At 40.9% G+C, this 25,209-nt stretch overlaps 1 protein-coding gene across 14 annotated transcripts in view; it reads left to right on the top strand.

Moving 5' to 3' along the window:
* Nucleotides 1–10,500: 10,500 nt before the first annotated feature.
* Nucleotides 10,501–25,209, top strand: part of LOC130174376 (rap1 GTPase-activating protein 1-like) — a 43,485-nt gene continuing 28,776 nt past the window's right edge. For 2 of the 14 annotated variants that reach the window (XM_056384115.1, XM_056384140.1), the window contains exons 1-2: nt 10,507–10,682; nt 20,502–20,537. In XM_056384115.1, coding sequence (XP_056240090.1) covers nt 10,639–10,682; nt 20,502–20,537 — 80 coding nt within the window. In that variant the 5' untranslated portion in view covers nt 10,507–10,638. Of the gene's footprint in view, nt 10,683–20,501; nt 20,538–20,938; nt 21,808–25,209 lie in introns of those variants that run through there. The other 12 variants (XM_056384134.1, XM_056384116.1, XM_056384119.1 and 9 more) reach the window with 10 other exon arrangements.

The raw sequence follows: 25,209 nt of genomic DNA, 5'->3' as shown, positions 1-25,209 counted from the left end.
CTCTCCCCCTCACTATGTTAGAGAATCTAACCTAAACAGTTCATTTTTTTTCTATTAGTGAGATATCTCATTCTGAGGTCAGACTGAGAAAGGGTATCAGTCTTTTTTTAGTGTCACAGGATATTCCTTAGTTTTCGATTTTAGTATTAGATCATTTCCCCTTGTGTTAAACTCTGTGATACCCACTGCCAGTGCCAGCATCAGGCCATATTGATTTCTCATGGCTGATGCTCATTTAACATAGTTTTGAATTTAAACACATCAAAAACACAAGTGCTATGAGATGTGTTTTGCCTGTTTGAAAATGCTGCAGTGTTTGTTTATTGAATGCCTCACGTATTCTTTAGTGATTCATCTGTGTTTCTGCAGGGCTGACTGGTGTTTCAGTCTATTTCATGGCTCTGTGCCTTCAGTGAATAAGCCTGCACCTGAGTAGCAAGAGCCGGCAGGACCAACTTTTTTCATATCTGCTGACCTCTAAAAATGTGTTTCTGTATTTGGAAAGAAAGCCTAAAGCCTCAATTTACCGAAAGACAAAAAGGCTGGAATGCATACATTTAATAAAGCCTGTTTATATTATATATTGTGATATAGACTTGCTTCAGTTGATAGAGGATCTTCTACAGGACAATCCCTAAATCAAATGATTGGACAGATTTTAGTTTCTAAAATCAGTCTCTCCCTCACCAGCGAGCTTAACACCCAGTCCTTGCAAAACTTTCATCCTTCAGTGCCTCCATCCTGGATTTCTCTAGCCACACCACTCCTTCCATTTGCAGTTTCTTTTCTGCATCCGCTCCCTTTTATCTTTCTACCCTCCCCCTTTCTATCCTCACTCCTTCATTTTCTCACCTCTAAGTCTCTCCATTCCTTCCCATGCAAGCCTCTCTTCCTTCATTTCTTTGCTTCCAGTTGAGTGCCTCTGTGTCTGTCACTATGCTGGCTATGGGGGGGGCTGTGCACTCAGAGGTTTGTGTGCTGTGGCACCCCCCCCACACACACACACACACACTCACACACACACAGCAGCCTCTTCTATTATTAAATGTAATGCGACTTTACTTTTACAGCTGAGCAATGTTAAGAACTCTGCTCAGTGCAGGAAGATTTCCCTGTTGCAGCTGATACATTATTCCTTCATCTGGCTTGAAAAACTAAAAGAACAGAGAGAGAAACCCTGCGGAGAAAACACAGACTTACATTGTTTGTTTGTCCGTATTACCATTCTTGTTATTCTACAAAAGCATTATAAAGCCACAACATCGTTGTTTATTCATGAAGATTGTATTCCATTTGGCCAGCCAACAAAGAAAAAGCAGACGGGCTGGGCTTACTTGGTTTGGAAATATAAGTGTGGGCCATAACACAGTCAGGGAGGATGAGCAGTGGAGAGCGGCCTCAAGACAACAGCTAATTGGCCCTTGCCAGTGTCCTGGAGTGGGGCAGTTGGTGTAATCACCACATGATGAGAGCAATTAGTCTGTATGAATAAGGTTAAATCATCAGTATCACAAATTGGTTTTGTAGCTATTTTTTCTTTAGGGTTGTATCAAATGAATAACATGTCATACTCGTAAGGATAACTGATTCATTTGAGTGGCAGTGATTATGCAGATCTCAAAACCGGATGTACAGTCATGAAATTTATATTTGGAGGTTTCAAATTTAACATTACGTAAAACTTTCATTATTGGTCTTTATTTGCATAATTATGATATCACATTGGAGCAATGAGAAGCAGAATTTAAGTGTAAGTGTAAAATCTTATATAAAATCTTATATATCAATCACCTTTGTTTCATCTCAGGCAAATTTCTGCAACTGTGTTACTTGTGTTTTGCATTTCAGTGAGACACACATGTATTTATCTTTCCTTAACTTGACTACTGCTGTTTACCTGCTTTTATTGTGAACAGGCTCTACTGTGCTGAAATGCTGCAGCAGGCCTGTAACCAAAAATAACGGACACAACCATTTCTCTTTTCAATGTCACTTCACTAGTTGGGTCTTTGTTTTGAAAGTGACCTTAAAGTTTAATTGATTACTTTGCAGTCTTTCCATGTGCTGGTGCGTAATGACCTACTTCAACTCACGATCTCGCAGGGTCCTTCTGACTGTCCCTATGTTTCCAGGATAATTGTATTTCTGATTCACAGTCACGTTTTAAATCACTTGTGTTTATTATAATCTGTGGTCTTTGGCTTTTATTACATTTTTCCTTATTGTTCTGTTCGGTTCTTCCAGCTTCATTCCTTCATCTGGGACTCTTTGTTGTCTTTTGTTTTAGTCACTTCAACAGCCTCACAAAGGCGTGGAGAGCCTCACCCAGTCCGTTTCTACACACGCTTTGCCAGATTTCACATGGATTATTTATATGCTGGTTTATGTGAGGCCACTGGCTGCTCCTGACACACTTTGCTCTTTCATCATCATACATGTAGGAATGCACCTTTGGCACTGTGTCAAACATGCAAGTCTGTGATGCACTCTTCGGTCCCTGCTGAGTTCCTGCCCTCTTATGCTCTACAGTCCTGGTCAAAATTATTCTTCATTCATTCATTTCTTCAGAAATAAATGCAAATAAACTTTGTTTATCTTTACTAAAATCAGGGGATCCAATAATTTTGACCTGGAACCCTTTTGTAAATTACAGCCCTGTCTGTGATCTCTGAAATACAAGCCTGTGCTGTAATTAACATAGTCAGCGGGCAAAGGATGAGAAGCTGTAGTAAATGAAGGCGTATTGTGTCACTGTGAGGCCGAGGAGGCCTGTGTGACTGATTGGAACATGGAGAGAGAACGGTTTATGTGATTTGAATACAGCGATATTTTTTATTAGCAGCTGGATTCTGCTTATTATCTTGTTTTTCATTTGCCCCCCTTCTTCGCCGACATAGAAAGTGTTGTACTTTCTTATGCGATATCTTAATTACAGAGCTATCCCAGTGCTTTCGTAGACACAACTAAACAAACAATATTTAAAGCTTCATGTTGATACTTAGGGCCTTTTTTTAGAAATTGGATGCATCATTTTCCTGCCTGTTGAATTATTCATCTGCAGACTGCATTTATGTGCGTTCTCTGCTCAGGGGAAGATGTCAGCTGGACCACTGCAAACAGCTTATTAAAGTGAAAGTGTACTGTCTCTTTGATGGGCTTTGAATGAGTCACCCACTCTCTGCCTCTGTATCTGTGAGGCGTTTATATTTATTCTTGATTTTCATCACATTTCCTTTGTACTGTGTTTCCCATTTAGTAGTTTCAATACCTACCCCGGTGTATAGGCATAATCACTGAGCTGCATTTGAAGTGGTTCACTCCGTGCTATACCTCACATCCGCACGCTTTGATGTTATTAACATTCAGCAAAGTGTCTTGTCATATCTGAAGTACTTTGGATTCAAGGCTCTGGTTTTTAGACTTTTATTTTACCTCTCTGGAGAAAAACAAAAAATCTCGTACGAAGCATCTGTCCTGTTCATCTTGCTTGACTGAGGTGATTGGAAAAATATCAGTCCTGTTTATTATGTGCCATAGCTCTTCAGTAGACAGACCCTGCCAAACAGCACAGTAATCTCTTCATTAAATAGCTTCAATTAGATGTATGACTATTTTATGGTGTGTGAAGCTAGAGAAGCATTTAGATTAAATGATTGGTACACTATAATATTTAATAGCCACATTATAAATACAGGGAATGTAGTAGAGTACTGTAAAAGTAGGCTTACTATGCAGCAGTACTGGGTTTGTATGAACAAAATTTGCAGTAGTACTCGGAAATACAAATGGAAACATGACTGATCCGGTCAGCTGCAGGCTACTATTCACGGCTGTTGAGATTGGATTGCTTTACACTTGTTCTTTATCGTTTTGCTGGAATTGAATGTATCAGATTTCAGCTTTTCATCACCAAACTATGAAATGCCAGAAAGCGTCTCTAAAATATGTAGAAATATTAGTCAGGGATTCGTGGAAGAGTGACTTTCCGTGATCACATGTAGCACTTAAAGCATGTTAAGGTATAGATTAATACAACTTACCGCAGTTTAGCATGCACTCATCATCCATAACAAATGGCCCACCTTCCTCAGATAGTATGAATATTCATGAACCTACAGGAAAAGGTTAAGCATGAAGTCGACATAAATTACAAACACTATGTGCTGTTCCTCTCTGTAATGATTTCAGATCATTTCTTCTCTGCACCACTGAGCTGTATGACAGATAGACAGGGAATAGATACAGGGGAGGGGACCCCACACAATCTGGTGTGTGGGGCTCCATTAAAGATGTTTTTTTTTGTTTTTTTTTCCTGTAGTAAAATGGCTGTTAAGCTGCCATTATGACCAACGTGGAAGGAAATTTGCAATAAACTGCAGATCCAGATTTGGTATGGCATGACTCACAGATTCGTCTATTGCAGGGCACTGAGCACACATTTCCTGACTCATCAACACTCCTGCCCTCTGTCACACCACAGTGTACTTTTTCTGGGTGACACATGCAGAACTTTGTCTCTATTTGTGGAGACACCTGCTGTTCCCATGCAGAGGCTCTACCCCCCCCCCCCCCCCCCCCCCCCCCCCCACCACACACACTCCTCACTCCATCAGGTCTATATCTAGTTGATAATAAAAATAGACCTTACAGCAGACATTATCACAGTGTCAGGGTTTAGGTGATTTGGGTTTAATTCGGACCATCTTGTGAGCACAAACTCTTTTTTTAGTGAAATTAAAGCTCACCCTCAGTTCACAGTCTTCTCCTGGTTTCCTAAAACCTCTCAAATGGGTCCGGCCTAAAAGAAAAAAGAAAACAAAAACAAACGCAGTGAAACCATGCATGAAGAGAACATAAAGCTGTTCAATAATTTAAATGAGCATGTTCAATGACATTAAGGCACTCTGTCTGCCAAGTGTAGTAGCATAACATTTGTTACAAATTTCAAATCCCCCTACAGCCTTTAGGACAAAACAAATGATGTAAAGTACCAGCTAAAATAAACAATGAAAATCCTACTTCTGATGTCCAGAAGTCAGATATATAAGATAAGAAATTATTTGTATTTTTTTTTTTTTAAGTAAAACTAGATTATAAGTTTTAAAATACTAACATGATGAACAATTTCAGCTGTTAAAGTAAAAGTTGATTACACAGTTGACACCTGTGTAATCTCCCTAAGAAGAAAGTCACAAATTACAAGACATTAAGATTTGCTCTGGTGTAAATTGTTTAGCTGATGACTGTCATTTTTTCATCACAGTGTCCAGGAGAGGGCACTGTTACTCTTCCTTCTCCTGAGCACTACCTACATTGCAGTAATAAATGCACACTCATGTGGACTTAACTTTCTCGCAGCATAAAAATCTCCAATTTGTTAACCAACTTTCTTATTGACCTTTTTCTGTGCAAACGTTTCTTGAATCCACAAACAGCTAATATTGAATTTGTCAATACTGCCGCACTGGTTAGTGGAAATGAAAGCTATCAAATTTACTATTCCCACTGTGAGTTGAAAGCAAAGGGATTAAAAGTTGCCCTTTAACTTTTTGGCATTTCTCCACCTGCCAGAGGGATTTAAAGTTGAGTGCTGTCAGCCTGAGTCTGTCTCTGCTGTGGCGAGTCATCTATTGATCACCTGGCATGAAGACAAAGTCCTTCTTAGTCGCGGAGAACCATCCATCATGGAGCTGCCTGGGACACAGTGGAGCGATAGCATGGCACTGAGGATCCATTATAACTGAAATAGATATTTTGCTGCTACAAAGATCAATGAGCAACACATCCCTGTAGCTGTTACCTTCATCCTGCATCGGGTCATGATTGTCTGAAGAAGATGGACTGCCATGATTAACTGATCTCGAGACCAACACTTTGTTATTAATAACTTCCTTTATTAAGTTATTGGTAACTCTTTAAAAAATTTAAGCCGATGCCATTTGTCATTCAAAAAAATGAGGTAGATTGATGAAAACAAAAACATGAATAATGACTTTCTTGTCACCTACTGATGGTAGCCGGTCTCTCGCTAATCAGATGAGAAGAATGGGCACAATATAGGGAACTGATAATTGCATTCAAACCTCAACAGAGCGGAATATAAAGTGGGAAAGGCTCATTCGATTGGAGCACGTAGCAACAACACCTCTTTTCTTCTGCCGTGTCCACCATAATATCCTGGCCCTCTAATGAGAGGCTATGAAAGGCCACAGTGTGTGTGTGGTGTATGGTGTGTGTGCGTGTGTGGTGTGTGTGAGACTGTTTGTAGCGGCTCCCAGGGGCCTGAGGGGCACGTGACCTCACTGGGAGGAGGACGGTTCAGTTGGCTCGCTCCACTCCTCCCACTCAGATAGTCAACAACCCTTACTGTAACTTCTTTTCAACAGTGTTATTTCCAGCCGTCCCACTCTCCATGTGTGTCTGAAAATCCAGGAGAGGATGTGAAACCAATGTAAGTTCTGTATTAGCTGAATAAAAAGTGACTGCAAAAGTGAATGCTGTGTTACAAAGCAAATACAACAAAGTATACAAAGTAAAGTGAAGTAATAGGCCTCGCTCTGTTCAGTGTGGCTCGACAGGAACCGTCCAAAACTAACAAATGGCCTTAAATAATTACATGTGCTGTAGCTTCAGTCGTGCCCTCTTGCGCTCAGTCAGCCGCTGAAGCTGGTAAAGTGTAATGAAAACGAAATGCTCATAGAGATAAGGCTCAGCTTATTTCCTTGTGCTTCAAAGCACAATTGCCCTTTGAATATTCGCCCCCTTCAAATATTTGTGTGGCACCCCTTCCTCCGCAAACTCACCCTCTCCAAATAGCCCTGTCTATGTGTACTCCTTGTTCAGTCAAGTATCTGGAAAATATTTACAATGTATACAGCGGCCATAGGCACTGTGTTCATCACGATACAGTATAAATATTATCACATGATTAACCTCGTTCTTTAAGGGGCTGTTAACCGACCCAACTTCTACCTTTTTAGAGTGGAGCTGCTCTCCACACCAAAACGTCCACAGCTTTGCCCCTTCACCCCAAACATAAATACTTTATAAGAATCCCTCATAGATGAATTAAGGAATTGATACTAAAGATGCCTTTAGAATATGTAGTGGATTTTTGATCATCACACAAAATAATTACTAATGATTTCATAGGTTTGTTATAACTTCAGAAACTGGGAGTTTAAATAGGACTATTCACAGGATCTCATAGGATCACTCATAGAAAATGCTCTTTCAGGGCCTATAAGTGGGTTATTTATAAATATATTTTGGGGCCATACAACATCCTGCTGTTCTCAGTTGCTTCTGCCACTTTTAGCTGTTATAAACTGAGGATTATTTCTCTTTTGCACCTTGCTCGAAAAGGGCCTAATAAATAAAACTGTATTCATATTATTTGGTGTAAGAAATCATTACAGCAGGGAAGGTTTTTTTCCTAAGTGGCTTGTGAAACCAGAGCTATACTAGGAGAATAACTAAATATTAATGAGAATAAAGCTGTATTGTTTCATTGTTATCTATTTGCGTAAAGCTTATGTTGAGCCAACTTTGCGCTTAACCTCCTGTTGCTTTGTAGCAAAGTTGATTGATGATGTTTGTCCAGCTTCAAACGCATCAAACCCCTACATAGAGAAAATTCAATTTCTATTTAAAAGGACTGAAATGATAAATTGCGATGCACCTCCTTAACAAAAGGCCTCCACACATGTTTCATCAGGCGGGCACAATGCTGATTTATTCCTCAAGAGCAAATTTCCTGCCCCCATGAAAGCAGAGCTAAGGAGGAATGAATGATCTTTGCTCCGTCCACTCCTCGCCCCTCATAAACCACACACCAACTCTGCCTCCACATCCCTGTCCACAGCTGAGACTGGAGATAAACTATTGAGTTTATGGGGCCGTGCCCATTCACAGAACCAAGTGTGAGGAGACATAATAACATACATCAGTGTTTGTTTATGGGATAACAATGTTTAGAATTTTAAGACCATGATTTTGATGTTGTTTATTCTAACTGCCATACGTACGCCAGGAAGCGTGAACTATATACATTTATCTTGGGGAGACAGAAGAGCTTTTCTGTGAAAGCTTATATGTAAACACAACTGTGTTTTTCGTCTGGATTTATGTTTTGTTGGCGTTGCTGTATCAGTGGTTTCTGCGGGTCTGACGACGTGGATATCGGGGAGGGATCTCCGCTTCTTTTGTCCTCTTAAGAGTTTTCCTGCCCATCCACTTCCTTTAAGACAAAAGAGGAGCCAGAGCTGCTCAGAGGACTGGGGCCTTGTTCCCGAGGTGATATGATTAAAGGCTTGTTGTCTGGACTGCACCCATTCAAATGCCTCGCACACGCCACAGCTGCTTTAGTTAATTGAATTGTCAGGAGAGCAGACAGGACTGAAGGTATAGCACCAAGACTGATGCTCTGAATCAATAGTGGCACTTAAACAAAGCTGGACAGTGGTGGTGCCAAGGAGCTGAAATGTTGGCTGTTTGTTTAGATAAAACAAGTGATTCCTGATTTCAGCTAAGTGAAAGTAACTGAACTGCTGATTCGGTTGAGGATTTCTTTTTGCGATGGGTCAGATATCTACAGATTTTGTGCAGAGAACATGTTCACAAACAGCAGCTTATGGATTCTAATGAACTATCATGTGTTATACTGTGGCATTGTTCGCTGGTGGATGTCCACTGTGCTATTTATTCATATTTATTTTGTTATATTTGTGAATTCTATGGGATATGTTGTTTTATTCTATTTTTACGGTGCCTTTTTCAATATCTGGCCAGGAACACAGATGATAAATAAAACACTAGAGCACAATCAGTAAACAAGAGCCTACAGCCATGCTAGTGGGTGTCTGACCGGCCCAGCGGTGCTTTGAGCTAAATGCTAACATCATGCTCACAGTGACGGTACTGAGAAATTAGATAAAATACGATTTTAGTCAACCGCGTGGTGGCACTAGAGGTGGCACCAAAGTCAGTCGGCTTCAAAACTTCACAGCAATACATCCAATAGTTTTTTTTAATTTTTGAAAAGTGATGGACTGACCGACGGACAGACACATGCCACTAGCAAGGTTAAACAAAATCTGTCAGAAATGTCAATTAATCATAATAATCAATAATGACTATAATCAATGAAGACTATATGAGCCAAAGATCTGTCCAGTCAGATAAATTACCACATTAGACAAAGTCTGGTCCATTACCAACAAAGTCAGCCAAGGACTGATGCTGTGGTGAAATGTTTTTAGAAAATTGCCGTCCCAGAGGAAAAGGGGTGATGTAATTGTGGAGAGATGATGTAATTGTCTATCAGGATGATTGTGCTTGTTTGGTTTCGCCCATTGATTAATTAAGTGCCTGTCTGCTCAGTTACTATGAGTGCTCTGCAGTTAATGTGATGAACACATCATTGGCCCTCGGGGAGATCATGGTCCTAGCCTGGTGAGAATTTTATCGACTCATAATTTTTGGGTAAAATTAACTGTTATCAACTAAAAACTTTGCCACTCCCGTCTACCGCAGCTCACTCCGTCCTGCCTAACACTGACCAATGAAAACAGGAGTCTGTGTCATCCAACATAGCGCGGATGCTTTGGAAGTGAATGTCTATCAGTTAGCCGGCTGACACTCCAGACCGCGATCCTCCTTTATTCAATAATCAAGCAGCAGCATTAATGCATTGTTGTCACTGCTGCCAGTTTATTGCACTCGACAACCTGCTACAGGAGAGTCTGTATGTCCAGACATTTACTCTGTTTAATCAATGCAGCTAATAGTATTGCAGGGAAAACTGTTGTGCTACATTAACCTTGTGTTTGTGTGCATACCAGAGGTGATGGGCTTACAAAAGAAAGAATTAGGAGGGAGATGAATGAACAGATTAGAAACTTGTTCAGAGGTCACCACCTACAGTATGCTAACCCAGGGCAAGGCTCTGTGATTAGGACTTTTGTGAAGAATGATGAACTGTTTGTCTGACGACTGCAGCTTGTTTGACCAGCTGTCTTCCAGCGGCAGAGAGAGAGAGAGAGAGAGAGAGAGAGAACTAGTGTTACAAGTCTTGTTCAAAGCAAACTCTAACAATGCCAAGTGTATTTTGCCAATAGCCATTTTTTAAAATGATCAAGTAACCAAGAATGTACTTGTGTGACTTGTGTCAGTGCTGTGTGCTTTTAGGGATTATGGTAAATTTAAAAAGAAAAAAAAAAAAAAACACCTGCCGGTGTGTTTTCTGTAAACTTGGTGCATGACAGTGATGATCCAGCCTGTATACGTGAGACAGGCGGCCACCGCACTCCTGGTTCCCCGGGAGACTGGCATGGTCAGCAGCAGCCCTCCCTCCAGCCCCCTCCCCCCACTTTCCTCCCGCATCCTCTCTCATCCTCTTGCCGTTTCTCCCCCTATTTGTGAAGGAGGCGTGCGACTGAGGAAGAGGCAGGGCATGTTAGCCAAGGCTGGGGGAGTGGAACTCATACATCAGGCAAAGCGTACAAACACACACGTTCACACCCACACACACACACACACACGCACACACACACACACATGCTCAGTCAGCGTAAGTGACACAAGTGCTGGCTCCATTCAGCACTGAGTTGACTGACTCACTGCTATCCATTAGCCGGTATGCCGCAGAGAAAGAGGAGTTTCACTTTTGGAGCCTATGGAGGGTAAGAATGAATTTCCTATAATAATCTGCTGAGAAACTAAACCTCTCCACAGCTCACATTTGTATGGTTGTGAGTGTTTGTTTGGCTGTCTGCCTCTGTCTCCCTGTTTGATGACTGTGCAGATTCTCTGTCTGTGTTTCTGCCTGCATGTTTGCCATCATATTTATCATAACAGCTTTTGTCTTAAATGTCTTAGTTGATATTTTTGTGGCTTTCTATTATAAATTGGACCCGATAATGCTGCTGTTGCTGCTTGATGATGCATCACTAGCAGCTGCATTCTGTACAGTCATGGTGAGGTCTCAGACGTAGAAGCATAAACAAGATAAGGTGACAAAATTAACGGAGAGAAAAGTTACACAAGGTTCATGTTACGGGAAAGTATCAGTGAGGCTGTGACAGAAGTGATGTTTGATGGTTGTGATTGTAGCAAACTGTACATATACTATAAATATATGCTGTCACACATTCAGCACCCAAAACACACACACACACAAAGATGTCACTGCATAGTTTGTTTCATGTGAATTCTCTATGCATTAACTTCTTTCTATGCTTGCCTCTGGTATAACATTCATTTACTGTTTATTTGGAATAGAAAAAGATACGTGCTGCATAGTTCACTGCGGTATGTATCTGTATTTGTATGGCCCACTTCAGACTTTCCAGAAACTTAACAGTAGACACGCAGTCAGCAGAGTCTTTTTTTAATGGTCAAAAGGTGAACAGGTGCCCCGATGCAACTGCATGCCTGACTGCCTTTGCTCAAGGATATGTGTTGGAAGGTAGCCTCAAGAAAGTCTGGAAATATCACCATTAGCTAACAACTAGTGCAGACACTAGTTACGGCTGGGTTGGGCTGTGCAGCAGTTTTAGTGTAGTAATTGATGTATGTATGTGGGCCGCTGGCCAAGTGGCGCCGGAACACAAATGCGCATGAATTATGGGTAGGAAGTGAATTCACAAGTGAGAGAACTTTGATAACGTTTTATTTCATGGGTCCACAGTTTCCTAATAATTTAATGGGAAGTTTCTTGAAAAAAAAGTATATTACTTGGTACTAATAATAAATGTTTAACTGCTTCACTTCATTTGCAATTTAGCATTGTCTTTAGCAGCCTTCCAGAGAGTCGACTTGAGTGTCCAATGACTTCAAGCCCTCTAATTCACCTCTGATTTAGCTGTTGCCAGTGCTAGCTGAGTTTCTGTCTTGAGTGAAGCCACCTCGTCTTCAAGCATGTTGCATTGGGCTTTAGCTTCATCTGTGTTACTGAATAAGCTAGCAGTTGCTTTGTTTGGTTCTGGTGGCATGATAAATAGAAATTTAACACACTCAATTGTAAAATAAGCCATATATAACTCAAGCTAAAATATTAAATCATAGTATTGCATTGGATTAATCAGTGTTTGAAGTATTAGGTTTTGTTACAGACTTGCATACTCCACTGAAAGCCCCCTAGCCCCTTTAGTACACTTCTGATCTGTTAGTTCTACACAGTAGCTCAACTGAATATTACATACATATTACATATGTGAAGAATATAGTTTCCAATAAAAAAAGAATAATTAATGTACATTTACTTGGGTTTTAAGGGAGGTTTTCACGAGCAGTTCTATTGGGCCACCGTGTCTGGATTCATCCTCCATTGTTTATCTCATAGTGGAGCAGTTGAGGAGTTGACAGTTTAAAACTCTTAGGGAAGCAGATCCACTTTCTATATGAAGCAAACAACTTTTCTGTTTTGTGTTTAGCAGCGGCCTTAAATGCCATTGTACTTGGCATTTCGATAGGTCAGCTTGATTGCTCACATCAGCGGGTGATCTGTAATACACTCTGCCCCCTGCATCACATTGGCATTCACTGAAGGAAACGCAGACCCTCTGTTCTCTGCAGATCGCTCTTTCTTTGACACAGCATGCTTCATAATTTTGGCATCAACTATGAATGGGGCTGCCACTCAGTTTGAATTGTTATGTGTTTGTGGGTTTTTGTTTCACTTTGGGTTGGTTATGGTTCTTTTTCCTATTGCAGTACTTTTAACTGGCTATGTTGGATACTGTAATTTACCAGCAGAGATGTTACTTAGACAAATGTGAACATGATGTGGCAACACTGAGCTTTCATATCCTTTTAGTGACAAGTATGTGAAGTATTCCTGCTGCTTTTAAGAAAACACGCCTGTTGTCACATGAGAGATACTGTAGCTACTATACGTATTCCTGTTTGTCTACTGTGTAGCTCACAGTGACTACCTCCCCATAAACCATAAAATCATGGAACAAACACAGTTACAACCTGTGTGTTATAGACAAACTCAATCTCCCAGTGACAAGACCTTCAGGCAACGTGAACAATGATTCTGTATGTTGTAGTGTCCCATAGAAAGACTGGAAGAATGCAGGTATATGGCATTCTCTGGTCAGCTGATTTAATCACATCATTTAAACAAGACTCCAGCCCAGTGTTTCCCATTGTTAAACAGTTAATGGTAAATGTCCATAATAACATTGTCTGTATATATGAACAGATTATGGCTCATATTTATCTCACGAATCAAGAATCCCCAGTTGACTGTGTCTGAGGTTGTGTTGTTTAGCTTGTGGCTCCAGCCAAATGGCATAAGAAATGTTTCATCGTTTGTAGAAAATGACGTCTTTACGCTAATGAAATACTTTGTCTTATCTCACTCCTAGTTGTTTGAAGTTTTTTGTCTCTTTTTGATTTTGGAGGATCTTGTGTCTAAGGCTTATTGTATTGAATGCTGTTCGATGGACAACAGGAAGACAACACAGAAAGGGTCTTTTTGTTTGACAAAAGCAAATGTTTGCATGACAAAAGATGATTAGAGTGCAAGGCAGGGCTACTTGAGAACAGGAGGCTATTCAAGTACCTTTCCGAGGGCAGTGGCAAAACAAACAGGAGATGTAGGGCAACCAGAGGGCTCTTCAATGCCTACTCAGTCAGTTCACCTTGCATATTTACTTTGACATTGACATTCATATTCACAATAGCAAGCCATCTACGAAGAAGGCTGGGGAGGGAAGGCATTGGGTAAGCTGCAGTTAATTATCTAATGCTCACCGAGCTGCCAATCGTTAACTTAACTTTGCCCTGATAAAAGAATAAAAACATAAGGGGTGTTTTATCACAGTCTTGCTTTTAAGTCCCCCTGTGCTCCATAGGTCCAGCTTGGCCTGCTCCGAACAGCTGTGTTGCTGCAGTCATGTCACATGGTTTAACTGCAACTTCATGCTTCATGACACAGTAACACCACAACAAATGGTGTAGAAAATAACCAAAAAGAGAGAAAAAGATGGTTCACTAGGTCACAATAAAGTAATTTATCTAGACACTGGTAATATAAGCCCCTGTAAAGTCACAGTATCACCAGATAGCAGTGAGCAGAGTCCTTACGGAGGACATTTATTTAGGTTTGAATTTTTTTCTTTTCAAATGGAAATGAATACCTGTAGTATCACCTGTTCTTCATCTTGCCAGTTCATCCGTAGTTGCTTCATTCTTAGGAAACAATTGGCCAAAAATATTTATATCTTGATGTGAACCAGATGATTTGCATTCAAACATTCAGGTCACAGTGAGTCATCAACCTGACTCTGTCAACAATTCCTGTGATTTAACATTTACACAAATTAACACAGTAATTCATTACAGATATGATGGCATAGCAAAATAGAGCACATTATGACACATTCCTAAATAAAACTAACAACAGAAAACAAGGAGAGATACTCCAACACCTCCAAACTCCCACGTTAGGAGCAATAAAGGTACTGAAACCTGCACTAATTACACCGTCCGAATAACATCATTCTTCTGTGAGTCCACACATTTAAATAAGAAAATGACATCACATTTGTATTTAACTGGCTTAATGAAACCACATTGAGTTAAGTGCCATCACAAAGTGAAAGAACACTGATTGTGACACTGACAACAAAAAATAACATGTCATGTTTGTTTGTTTATGTTATAGACATTGCGCACGCTTGTCTTACTATATTTGCGGGGTCTGAAAAATTCCACTATACTTGTGGGGTCTTTACTTGTGGGGGTCTAACAGCATTGTGGGGACCGAACTACCGGACCCCAAAAAGTTTAAGTGGTTGTTTGAGGGTTAAGGCTTGGTTTCAGGCTTGGGGTTAGAATTAGGTTTAGGTTAGGGTAAGCCATTCAGTTGTGAAGGTTAGGGTAAGGGGCAAGGGAAAGCATTATGTCAGTGACGGATCCACACGAATATAGTAAAACAAGGATGTGTGTGTCTTTTCATACACACTGTATTCTACTGTACTGTAGCTAAATGAGGACATTCAGCTACTTCATGCTCTTTTCTCTGTCAATGGGCTCATTCAGCCCCCACTGGGCTCAGATACATGATACAGTCTAGATCTGGTCACGTTCAGTTGTTTGACAATGTTTCTTATTACTACCCCGAGTGTTATTTTTAAAGAAATTGTTCAGTATTGCTCAAGGCCTTGTGTGTCTCTCTGTTTTTGACAGTACATTCAGAATGGCTAACAGCAAAGAATATGTGTTAATGTAGGTGTTAATGTGAGAAAGACCTTATTCTGAATAAAGTGAATGGCACGTGTAATGTATCCATCCAGGCATCCACCTTTCTTGTTTTTGCTGAACCAGTGTCTGTTTGGTCAGTCGTTCCACCTCTTTGGTCTTTGGTTTCCCCAGAGGATTCATCCTACCGACTGGTGACCCCTGACTTTTCCTTTTTTTCTTTGCCTTTAGTGAAGTATATTGATGACAACTGGAAGGATTGCCAGTGAATTTTGTACACACATTGATGTCTCCCACAGGATGAATTGTAATTACTTTGATGATCATTTAACTTTTTATCCACCGCTGCTAGAAACTCTTGAATCTAGTTTAACCCAAGTGGATTTTAATGCTATGATAATCTTCTAATGGTTATTTTCCTAGCTTTACTAGTACATCCAAATTTTGAATCAAAAGTGTCTTCTACACTGGGTTGACCACAGGTAGGCTGTGTGACATTTTCACCTCTGTTTTGGTTGGAGAGTATTAAGCTCAAACTGAACAGCAACAAAGAACTTAAGTCAGCATGTTCTCAACTCGTGCTGGGTGAAATGGGTGTAACACTGACTGCCACTCCACCAGAATTTATTGTAGCTGTAGGGAAGAGAAATAATTTCTGTGCAAGCTGGGTTCTTGGATCATGTTCTTACCATTATTTTCACAGCATTAGTTGATACAAATGACTCTCATTTAAAACTTCTGTAATGCTACACAGCAGTGACCTTATACTTTTGTATGATGCCTCTTTTTACTAATTGATATTAATGTCAGATGGATATTTTCCAGTGTGTTTACATTCTTTAGTGTTTTTCTACTGGTGAGGGATCCTACAGAATGTAAATATAACACACAGCACTTTTAAAAAGTGACATAGTGAGAGTCTGTGGTGAATGGCTGGTCTAAGTGATCTTCCAGGTATGGTCATAGACATTTTAAGATCAATTGGTAAGGGCTGTGTTGTTCTCCATTGGAATTATCCTAAATTTAGAGTGCTTCTTATATTTCAGATATAGAATTAGCACTGCTGCAGATTGGTGGCTAAACAACAAACTTGTTTGCTTTAAGCTGGATTTCCTCTGCCCTGTCTGGTGACCTACTTGCCACGAGCAGTGTTGCTGACTTCATGTGCACCACAGGCCTCAGCTCATTTCTGAAGTGAGGAAAATTTTTCAAAGTTTAGCAGGGGAGGAGGAAATTACGGGGCGCACTTAAAGTCAGATTAAGTTGAAATAACTAATTGTCAAGTGGCAAGACTGCTGACACGGTGATGGCCCAGGGTTTCTGAGACCCGCCTTCAGCCTCCTTATCCCTCGCTGATGATTGTGTCCATGGCAACGAGCTTCTTCTTGATACCTAACTGAGAGTGTAGAGGAAGCATGAAAAACAATTTGCCAGTATTTGGCTACCACCTACTGAGCTGTAAATCCTCTCCGCCATGTTACGTTTCTAAATGCATTTGTTTATCTTGTCTTGTCTTTTTTTTCTTTTTTTTTTTTTTTTAATAAAAACTAGGCCACACACTGTTTTCACTGTGCAAACATGAGTCATAACCAACAAATTCATTAGCACAGGAAAATTTGTTATAGCCTACTTTTGTCCGCTCCACCCGTTGTTCTCCCAGAGAGGGACAGAGTATTCTTTGTCCCGATGATAAGGTTGAGAGTTTTTCGCAACTTGCTGTTGTCAGCTCTTCCGCTTCTTCTTTATCTGTGCGCTGTCCAGCTCAGTCCAGGTTTGCTTTACTTTCATAATGAAATGTCTTTATGACTCCCAGGGTTGAGTTAGATTTCCTGTTGATGGGAGAAGTGGTAAAGCATTTGAATGATTGTTGATTGTATGACACATCTTTCCTGATCCCACTTGACACTTCACAAAATGTTTAGAAAAATTGTGGAATAAACAGTGACTGATACGACTGAAGGCGAGCAGGTTTACTTGTGGCTTCCAGCTTCTTCCTCCATGCTCTTGTCCCTTATCTGAAAACAACGGTCATCACACAGCTAACATACCCCTTCTTTAGCCTGCAGCAAGATGTCAGCCAAGTACAATATTTGTACGAGTGTGTAGACACACGTTTTATCAGCTTAGCACAAAAAAAGAGAATATAATGTTCATTTCATAATCTTAACAAATTGACCCCTTATCTGTCCCAGTAGTGTTGATAGGAGGTCTCAGCTCTGGGGTATCATATTCTGTTTTGCTTTATTGCAACTATCCTGTATTCGTTTTGCTATTTTAGTTTGGAGCTTTTATCCAATAATCTCGCCACTCCCTCGTTGATTTCATTTTATGGGAATTCCATGAAACCTGAGAATGGGTGAGCAACACAGGATGAGGTTTAGAAAATGTTATTCTTAGTGATGTAGTACATATGAAAACAGCTTTGGCCTCCTCACACTCAGCTTCGCAAGAGCAGAGCTGACAGCCCTTAAGTATTTTGGCTCTCTCCTAAGGACCAGTATGCATTCCACTTAACTGCACACACATGACACAAGTCATCCTCAGTGAAACACTCAACACTGGTGGAAGATTTGAGATAGAGCTGCACCACCAAATCTACTTCACTGTCATTGTAATGTCACATGGAGTCTTGGGGTTAACAATAAATGAGTGATCTTGTGCACTGAGGGGAATCAGGCGACGACCTATTACAACAACACAAAGTCTGTTGGATTGTGACTCCACTGTATAGTGAACAAACAAATCCCCCACAGCCTGCTTCCTCTCACCAACACCGTTTTCTCAGAAGGAGGAAGCTTAAGGCTTTCATTTATCTTTTGAGATTTTCTCACAGCAAAAGAAGAAGTACTAACGTTTTTACTTTTGGTCCTAATGTTACCTCTTTGGGCATTCTCTGTAATCAATGACATTTAGAGGCATTTTTTTCATATGAATGAAAACAGAAGCTCCTTCTGTAGTCTGACTCGTGATTCTTTTGGCCATGACTCCAGGTCTGGCGATATCTGCTTGTCCATCATTTTGGTCCAAACTGAAATATCCGTCTGATGGATTGCCATGAAATTGTGTAGATACAATCTGGTGATCCCCTGACTTTTCTTCTAGGCGAGTTGGAGGTTTTAACCTTTAGTGAAACAACTACTGGATGAATTGCCATGCAACTGGGTTCAGACATTCATGTTCCCCTCAGGATGAATTATAATAACTTCAGTGATCTTCCGACTTTCTATTTACTGCCACCATCAACTCAAAATTTCAATATTGTCCAATACTTTTGTTTATGCCTACACACCTGCTCCGTTAATGACACTCTGAGTTGTAGTTTGTGGTTAGCACACTGTGAACATGATAGATGTTATACTTGGATGTTAAAGGGACTATTTGTAAGTTTTCTCTGCTGCCGAACGAGATTTTTATGCTCGGAGCGGGTGGTGGTGATCACATGACAAGAGTTTCAGCCGCTGTTGTCTTTATACTACAAGAAGTTATAATATGTCCTTTGAGCAGTGTTACATCTTCAGGGCAGAATGGAGGCTACAGTGAGTCGCTATCGGAAAGTGACAAGATGGGCCAGAGCTAGCTTGTTAGTGAGCTACTTCAGTCGAAAAAAAGACGTGACAGAGACAAGAGTACTAACATTGGCGTTGCTTTGCTGAGTAAAGGAATAAAGTTTGATGCTGAACTTGCAACGTTTCTTCTAGACTGGTATGTAAACAGCTGTTAATGCTAACGTTTGCTATGTAGCAATAGTAAAACTTACAAATAGCTCATCTAACATTATCATTGTGAGCATGTGATCACCCTGGTACATGCCTGTAGACTTTTAATCTTGGTTTTGGTTTTTACCCATATTTCTAATGCAGCAAGAGTGACACCTCTTTCCAGAATTGGTTGATTGATCCTTCGGTTGTTGCTGCATCATGCAAGCTAATCATGTCCTGGAAAAGATGAGTGAGAGGTCTGAGCTCTGTCAGTGCTACAGACGGACACAGGGCGGACAGCAGTCTGAGGCCCAAATGGGGCTTGAAGGATGAATACAGTCATAGGAGACAAAATCAACACCAAAGGAAAAAAAAAACAAAACAATGTAAAATCAACTTAATAGCTCTGGGATTGTTTGTATTATGTATCTCCTTTCTGCTGTTTGGTGGTGTGTCAACCTGAGAATTTCTGAGAGGTCAACAAACAGCACCAGAGGCAGCTGCAGGAGCCCTGAGACACATACTAAACATTCCCATTCTCGTGTGTCACCACCACCAGCTATCACAAGGGGCAGGCCTGCAGCCATGAGTCACTCACTGGACAGCAGTTATCAGTGTCAAATAACTTTTGTCCCCAGAATTGTGAGGTAAAAATGCTGCATCTCAAGAGAAGGGGGTGGTATGTGTTTATGTTTGTGATGTTTTCTCATTAGCAGGGTCCTTATTTGTGTGTTGGGTTGTTATCACCCTGTCTGGACTAAATATCATGATGAATGGCTTTCTGGTTGATGTTTGGTCTGGTAGTTCGTCGTGACTTTCACCTTCCAGACACGAGGCTTGTATTTCTTCTGTACACACAGTGCCATCTGTTGGCAGAAACAGCATCCTGCATTCTTATCTGTGGCACTCCCAACACTGCATCATCTGGCTATTGTTTCCACTGATTACTGCTCAGATCTGTTTATCCAGAGTGACTTAAGGACAGATGATAGTTTATTCTCGACTGCTGCTGATTAATCATAGCGCAGATTCAAACAAGGATAAGATTCATTTTGTCTCAGGAAACACAAGGCCAGTAATCATCCTTTCATCCTTGGAAATGCTACTTCAACAGATGGCAGGAGTTATTTCAGGGTAACCCAGCCCACTGCATATAACCAACCTCTCTCAGTTCAGTGGACTTTTTATAAGTAGAGAGGACGGTCCATTATCCCTCTGCACTGTCCACACCTAAATTAGTCTGGGTAAGCTTAGATGCATGCAGATAAGAACGTGGAAACTGTAACTAAATGTGGGAATCAGTCATATGCCACCTGGTGCTGATGGGTTAGAATTTGTCATGTCTTTCTTGCTAATATGACTTATTGTGTTTTTTTTGTGGAGTTGTTAGCATTTGGCTGACTTTTAATGTTGTATTCCTCACCTTGTTGTTCTCATAGACTTTGAAATGGTAAACTTTTTAGAGAATATTATTTTTTTTTGACACATTAACTCCAAACAAAGACAATTTGAATGTCATGACATTGAGTTTTAACTCATAGGTAGTTAGTACTGTTTATAATAGCTGTTTATCACTGTGTTTTTTTCCAGAGTGGACAAGACATTCTCCAAGGCCAGAAGCTTATGGTGAGTTATTCTGTGTCTGTGTTCTGTGAAAATCTAAATTATGACACAAAAGCACTTAGAGACTAAATTGTCCTCTAAGTTGTAAATTGCCAAAAATTCACGGGTTTTTCCATTTAAGTAAACACTTTGGATAACAGTTCTCTCTGGAGTGGCGTTCAATGTCATTGCCTCAGACTGGCCTTGTAGGTGTTAAATGTGCGAATCAGTCCACTGAGTAAAAGGTAACTAAGATGAATGTGCCAGTAAAAGGTAGAGCAGATGGGCAGCAGTGGGGAAAGAGATACCCACTCCATCCTGCCATTTCTGCAGTGCTGGCAAGGTTGACGTACTGCTGTGTGTGGCACGTGCAGACAGGCAGGGAGCCGAGCATGCACACCTCCTGCCACTGCAGATAGACCGCTCTGTTTCTGAGAGCTATAGGTGTGGTGGCACGAGAGTCTGGCCCTCAACCCCCCCTCTCTGTCTGACTGCAGCAGGTTAAACTGTGCTTCGCTGCAGTATCATCGGCTCCTTCCCTCTGGAATACAGATACAGGGGGATCTCTTTTACCAGCCAGGCCTGCGTTACACAGCAATGACTGGGGCTTGTTTGCGGAGACTGCAGATTGACTGTCGGGCTACTACTGCAACAAACCGCACCTCACGGTAAAGGAGAAGACAAGAGATACTGGCGGGAAGTAAAGGTGAAGAGGAGAATCTATAAGAGGATATAAAACAGCACAGGAGAGAAAAGACTTGTGGGTGTAAAGAGGAGGAAGAAGGATAAAGGAAGTGAGTGGATGAGGTGACGTGACAGGAAGAGAAAGAAGAGAATAGTGAAGTGTGATTCGGTGTTCAGCAGAGTCTCATTTGGTCTTCTCAGCCATGTTCAAACAAGGAGGAATTCCACAGCTTGATGAATTTGGAGGATCCTTTCCACTGTTAATTGAACTTGAATTATATCACATAATCATCTGTGTTCATGCTCAGCAGGACAGATCAATTTCTACAGCGCAAGTGGCATCAGATATTTCACAAACAGCTGTTTTTAGAGACAATTCTTTGCTATATTTAGCCTAAGGACAGAAGTTAGATTAAAAAAAAAAAAAAAAAAAAATCTACAAACTTGGAGAGCCAAAGTCAAAATCTTCCTTCAGGTACTGTGTGTTGGACAGGATGTGACTGGAAATCAGAGCAGTGGGCTAAAATCTCCCGACAGCAAAACTTTAACAGAGCAACCCTACAAAAATGCCTTGCTCCCCTTTCCGTATTGGAAGGCCAAAAAAATTCTGGTGAGTTTCCTCTTAACCTGCCTTAAGATAGTTTTGATGATAATTGCATGACCCTGCAAGGAAACCGAATAAGAATGAAATGCACCTGCCTAATGCGTGCACTCCTCCCAAACTGTCCCATGCCAATATTCAAGAAATGATTAACGAACTTTGTGTATCAGCAGTATACTAAGGATTATCTATATCATTTCATTATCCCACTTTTGCATTGATGCTTTGTTTTATCATTTAGAGGTAATAAGTTGTCAAAACAATGTATATGTGCCCCGTGAGCGATGACACCCAATCTGCTTCATGCGTTTGATGTTTCGGTTTTGATCTCTCAACTCTTGTTGTTGATTAAATGTTAAATGATCATCTTCCATCCGGTCATTGTGGGTCATACACAATAAACAGATGATCCTCAAGCCACGTCTCGGCTCTCTGCGGGGAAGGCCTGTAATTGGTTGTAATCCTGTCTTGCTAAGCTCCCCTGATGGGTGGAAATAGGAGAGGAGGGTTTGTGTGGATAATGGCTATACTGAGATGTTGTATAAGAGCCTCTCTCTCTTTCTCTCTCTCTCTCTCTACTACACACATGGAAACATATATCCAGACACAAAGTGCACTCTGCCTCTTTGTCCCCGCAGCACGATGGATTATTGTGGCAGGCTGTCCGTTGTATAACTTCCTGCCCATTCTTTGAAACAACTTGGCCACTGATCCCACAGCGTTATCCACCTGACCTTCATGCAGGACAGGTCTGCAGTTTTGAACCACTTTTTGTTTTTTTCCACCAAGGAAAAATTCAGGCTAGATGTTATAAAAACTTGAAAAGAGCAAGGAACCTTTTCTCTAAACTATCACACTAATTTTGTATCTTGAAAAAAATATGTGTTTTTATTAAGAGGATGGTTGTGTTCATGACCTCTGCCCTCTAGTGGCAAAAGGTGAGAACATGCATGGTGCAGGTGCATGTGTATAATTTAATAATTAAATGATAATAATAATAATAATAATAATAATAATAATAATAATAATAATAATAATGAGGTTGGATTAACTGGCAAATTCAAAATCTCAGTGACTTTTCCTCATGTGGCAGTTTTGACAGTGTACCTTTTTCTTTCTTTTGGTTTTTAGAGATCAAATATCTATAGTTTTTTCTCAGTAGATAATGGCAGTCCAAAAATAGGTTATTTTTATTCTGATGAATGACCTTGCTATTTATTCCAAATTGTGTGATGTGACTCCTCATTCTATTTTTATAAAGCTGTCTAAATTCTAGGCCTATTTCATCCTTTGTGTCCTGCCTCTGCCCATAAACACTTAAGAGGTGTCACTGTAAACACTCCTCTGTTTGTGTTCACTCATTTCCCATGAGATGTCACTCTGCATCATCCTCAGTCTGTCTCGTCCGCACATGCGCTCACCCTGCTTCGTAAACACGAAGCCGGCCCGGGTGTCAGTTTGCTTGTGCACGCTCATCTGTGTACGTCAAGCTGAGTTGTCTGGAAAAGCGGACATAGTGGGATAGCAAACTGTCAAGCCCAATCAGGCTATACTGGCTCTCTCTGAGTCTCCTGCTGTCTGACTAAATATAGCGCCAAAGTGACAAGCTCGCCCCTGGCTCTACCCGTCTCAATAATCCAAATCCTAACATGTCATCCACCATCCCGCACCGGCACAAGATGCCTTAAAAAACATAAAGCTCAGATGACAGCAGACCGTTGAGACGAGTGCCTGGGAAACGTTGACTGGACATTTCTCTTTTATTTACTTTATCTGATTCTTGGAGCTTTTCTGTGGCAAAGTTGTTCTGCCAGTTTTTTTTTTTTTATTATTTTCTATTTTTTCAAGGTTCACTCCTTTTCCTTCTGTTGCAGCTGCAGGATCTTCTGGTTTGGAAGACAGACAGGGCTTCAGGTATCGAAGAGGAAGCCGAAGTCTTTTTTCCGTGTGTGTTTGTGAATGGGTATATCCCTGAGTATATATCTGGGGATGTGTGTATCCGTTGTGGAGCCTGTTTATTGTTGCTTGTCATGCAGAGGATGGTGTGGTAAGCCAGTGTGAGGGAAAGGGTTGAGTCCAGGATTTTATGTACCGTGCTCGCATGTTGCTTTTTCTCTCTCATGGGAGAGGAAATTCTTGCCTGGTCAAAATCTTTTGAACTGCTCTGTTGGTTGTTCTCATCTTGATTGATAGGAGGGACGTGCACTTCATCAAACCGTATACACCAGTGTCTCTAATATCAAACACAAAAGAGCTCAGAATGATCCCATGGTGACTTTCTGTTGTTGAAATGGCACATCTGCATTGCTGTGATTTCCCCAGGGGGCTTGTTTCCAAGGAAATCTGGACAGTGATATTGTGAGAGATAAGCAAGCCGGGAATCAGGAACTATTGGTGGAGTGGCCATGCTTTATTCAAAAAGACCTGCTGTACCCGGCCTTTTAATGCATACTGAATATGGCCAGCTGTGAAGGGAGGTGTGAGCTCCAGAGAACCCATAAAGGAATCTGCTCACGCGTCAGATCCCACAGGCATTTTATTATTTATAATTCCTAGCATGTAGCATTTGATTGTACAGCCCTTTTGTCAATTCTTGCCTTGAATACGGCCCGATGACATAAAAACATGCTCATATCTTCATGTGAAAGCAGCCAGTGTTTTCTAGTGTCTTGATAAGAAAAGCTAAATAGGATTTCCATATCTGCCTGTTTGAATAAAAGGACTTTTAGAGGTACAGTTCCCTTGGGAACAAACAGCCTCTCGCACTTATCTGCTTTTTGAATTTTGTCCAGTATTTGCGTTTGCCTTGATTGTGGCAGCACTAACTTTTATGGTTGTAGGACAAAAGGCCCTGACGGTGCAGCGTTTTCCAAAACAGACTGGGGAAAGTCATGAAGTTGTTTTTTGTTGCTTCCCCCTGCCAGCCAAATGGAGACCGACTCAAAATATTGTATAAATGTTATGTTAAATACTACATACATTTATCTAGCTGAAAAAATAAAAGATTTTTGAAAGGAAATCACATCTTTTCATCTGGAAAGATTGCCTTTGAGGTTCAAAGTGCAGCCATATACACACAAAAAAAGTAACTGATGCAAGCGCCACTCAGAGAGATGGTTTCACAGCAGGGACAATCATCCTCCCGTTTGTGCTTCAGGTCAGCGTGAGGGGGTTGTGAGGGATGGGGCAGAGAACAGGGCAATTCCAGGGTCTATTTATGTGATAATTCACAGCACATGTGTTCCTTGTATCTCAGGCTGTTGGAGAACTGATGACAGGCAAGGCAGCAGGTGCTACTACTTCATGATGAATTTGGAAAAATCGTAACAAGGAGACCGGCTCCTAATGTGTCAGCACTTCACTGTTATCATTGTAATATATGAAGACACAGAGGGAACAAGATCACGGTGC

The sequence above is a fragment of the Seriola aureovittata genome, chromosome 9, assembly GCF_021018895.1.
Source record: "Seriola aureovittata isolate HTS-2021-v1 ecotype China chromosome 9, ASM2101889v1, whole genome shotgun sequence".
Taxonomy (NCBI): Eukaryota; Metazoa; Chordata; class Actinopteri; order Carangiformes; family Carangidae; genus Seriola; species Seriola aureovittata.
This window is presented reverse-complemented; position numbering and strand designations above follow the sequence as displayed.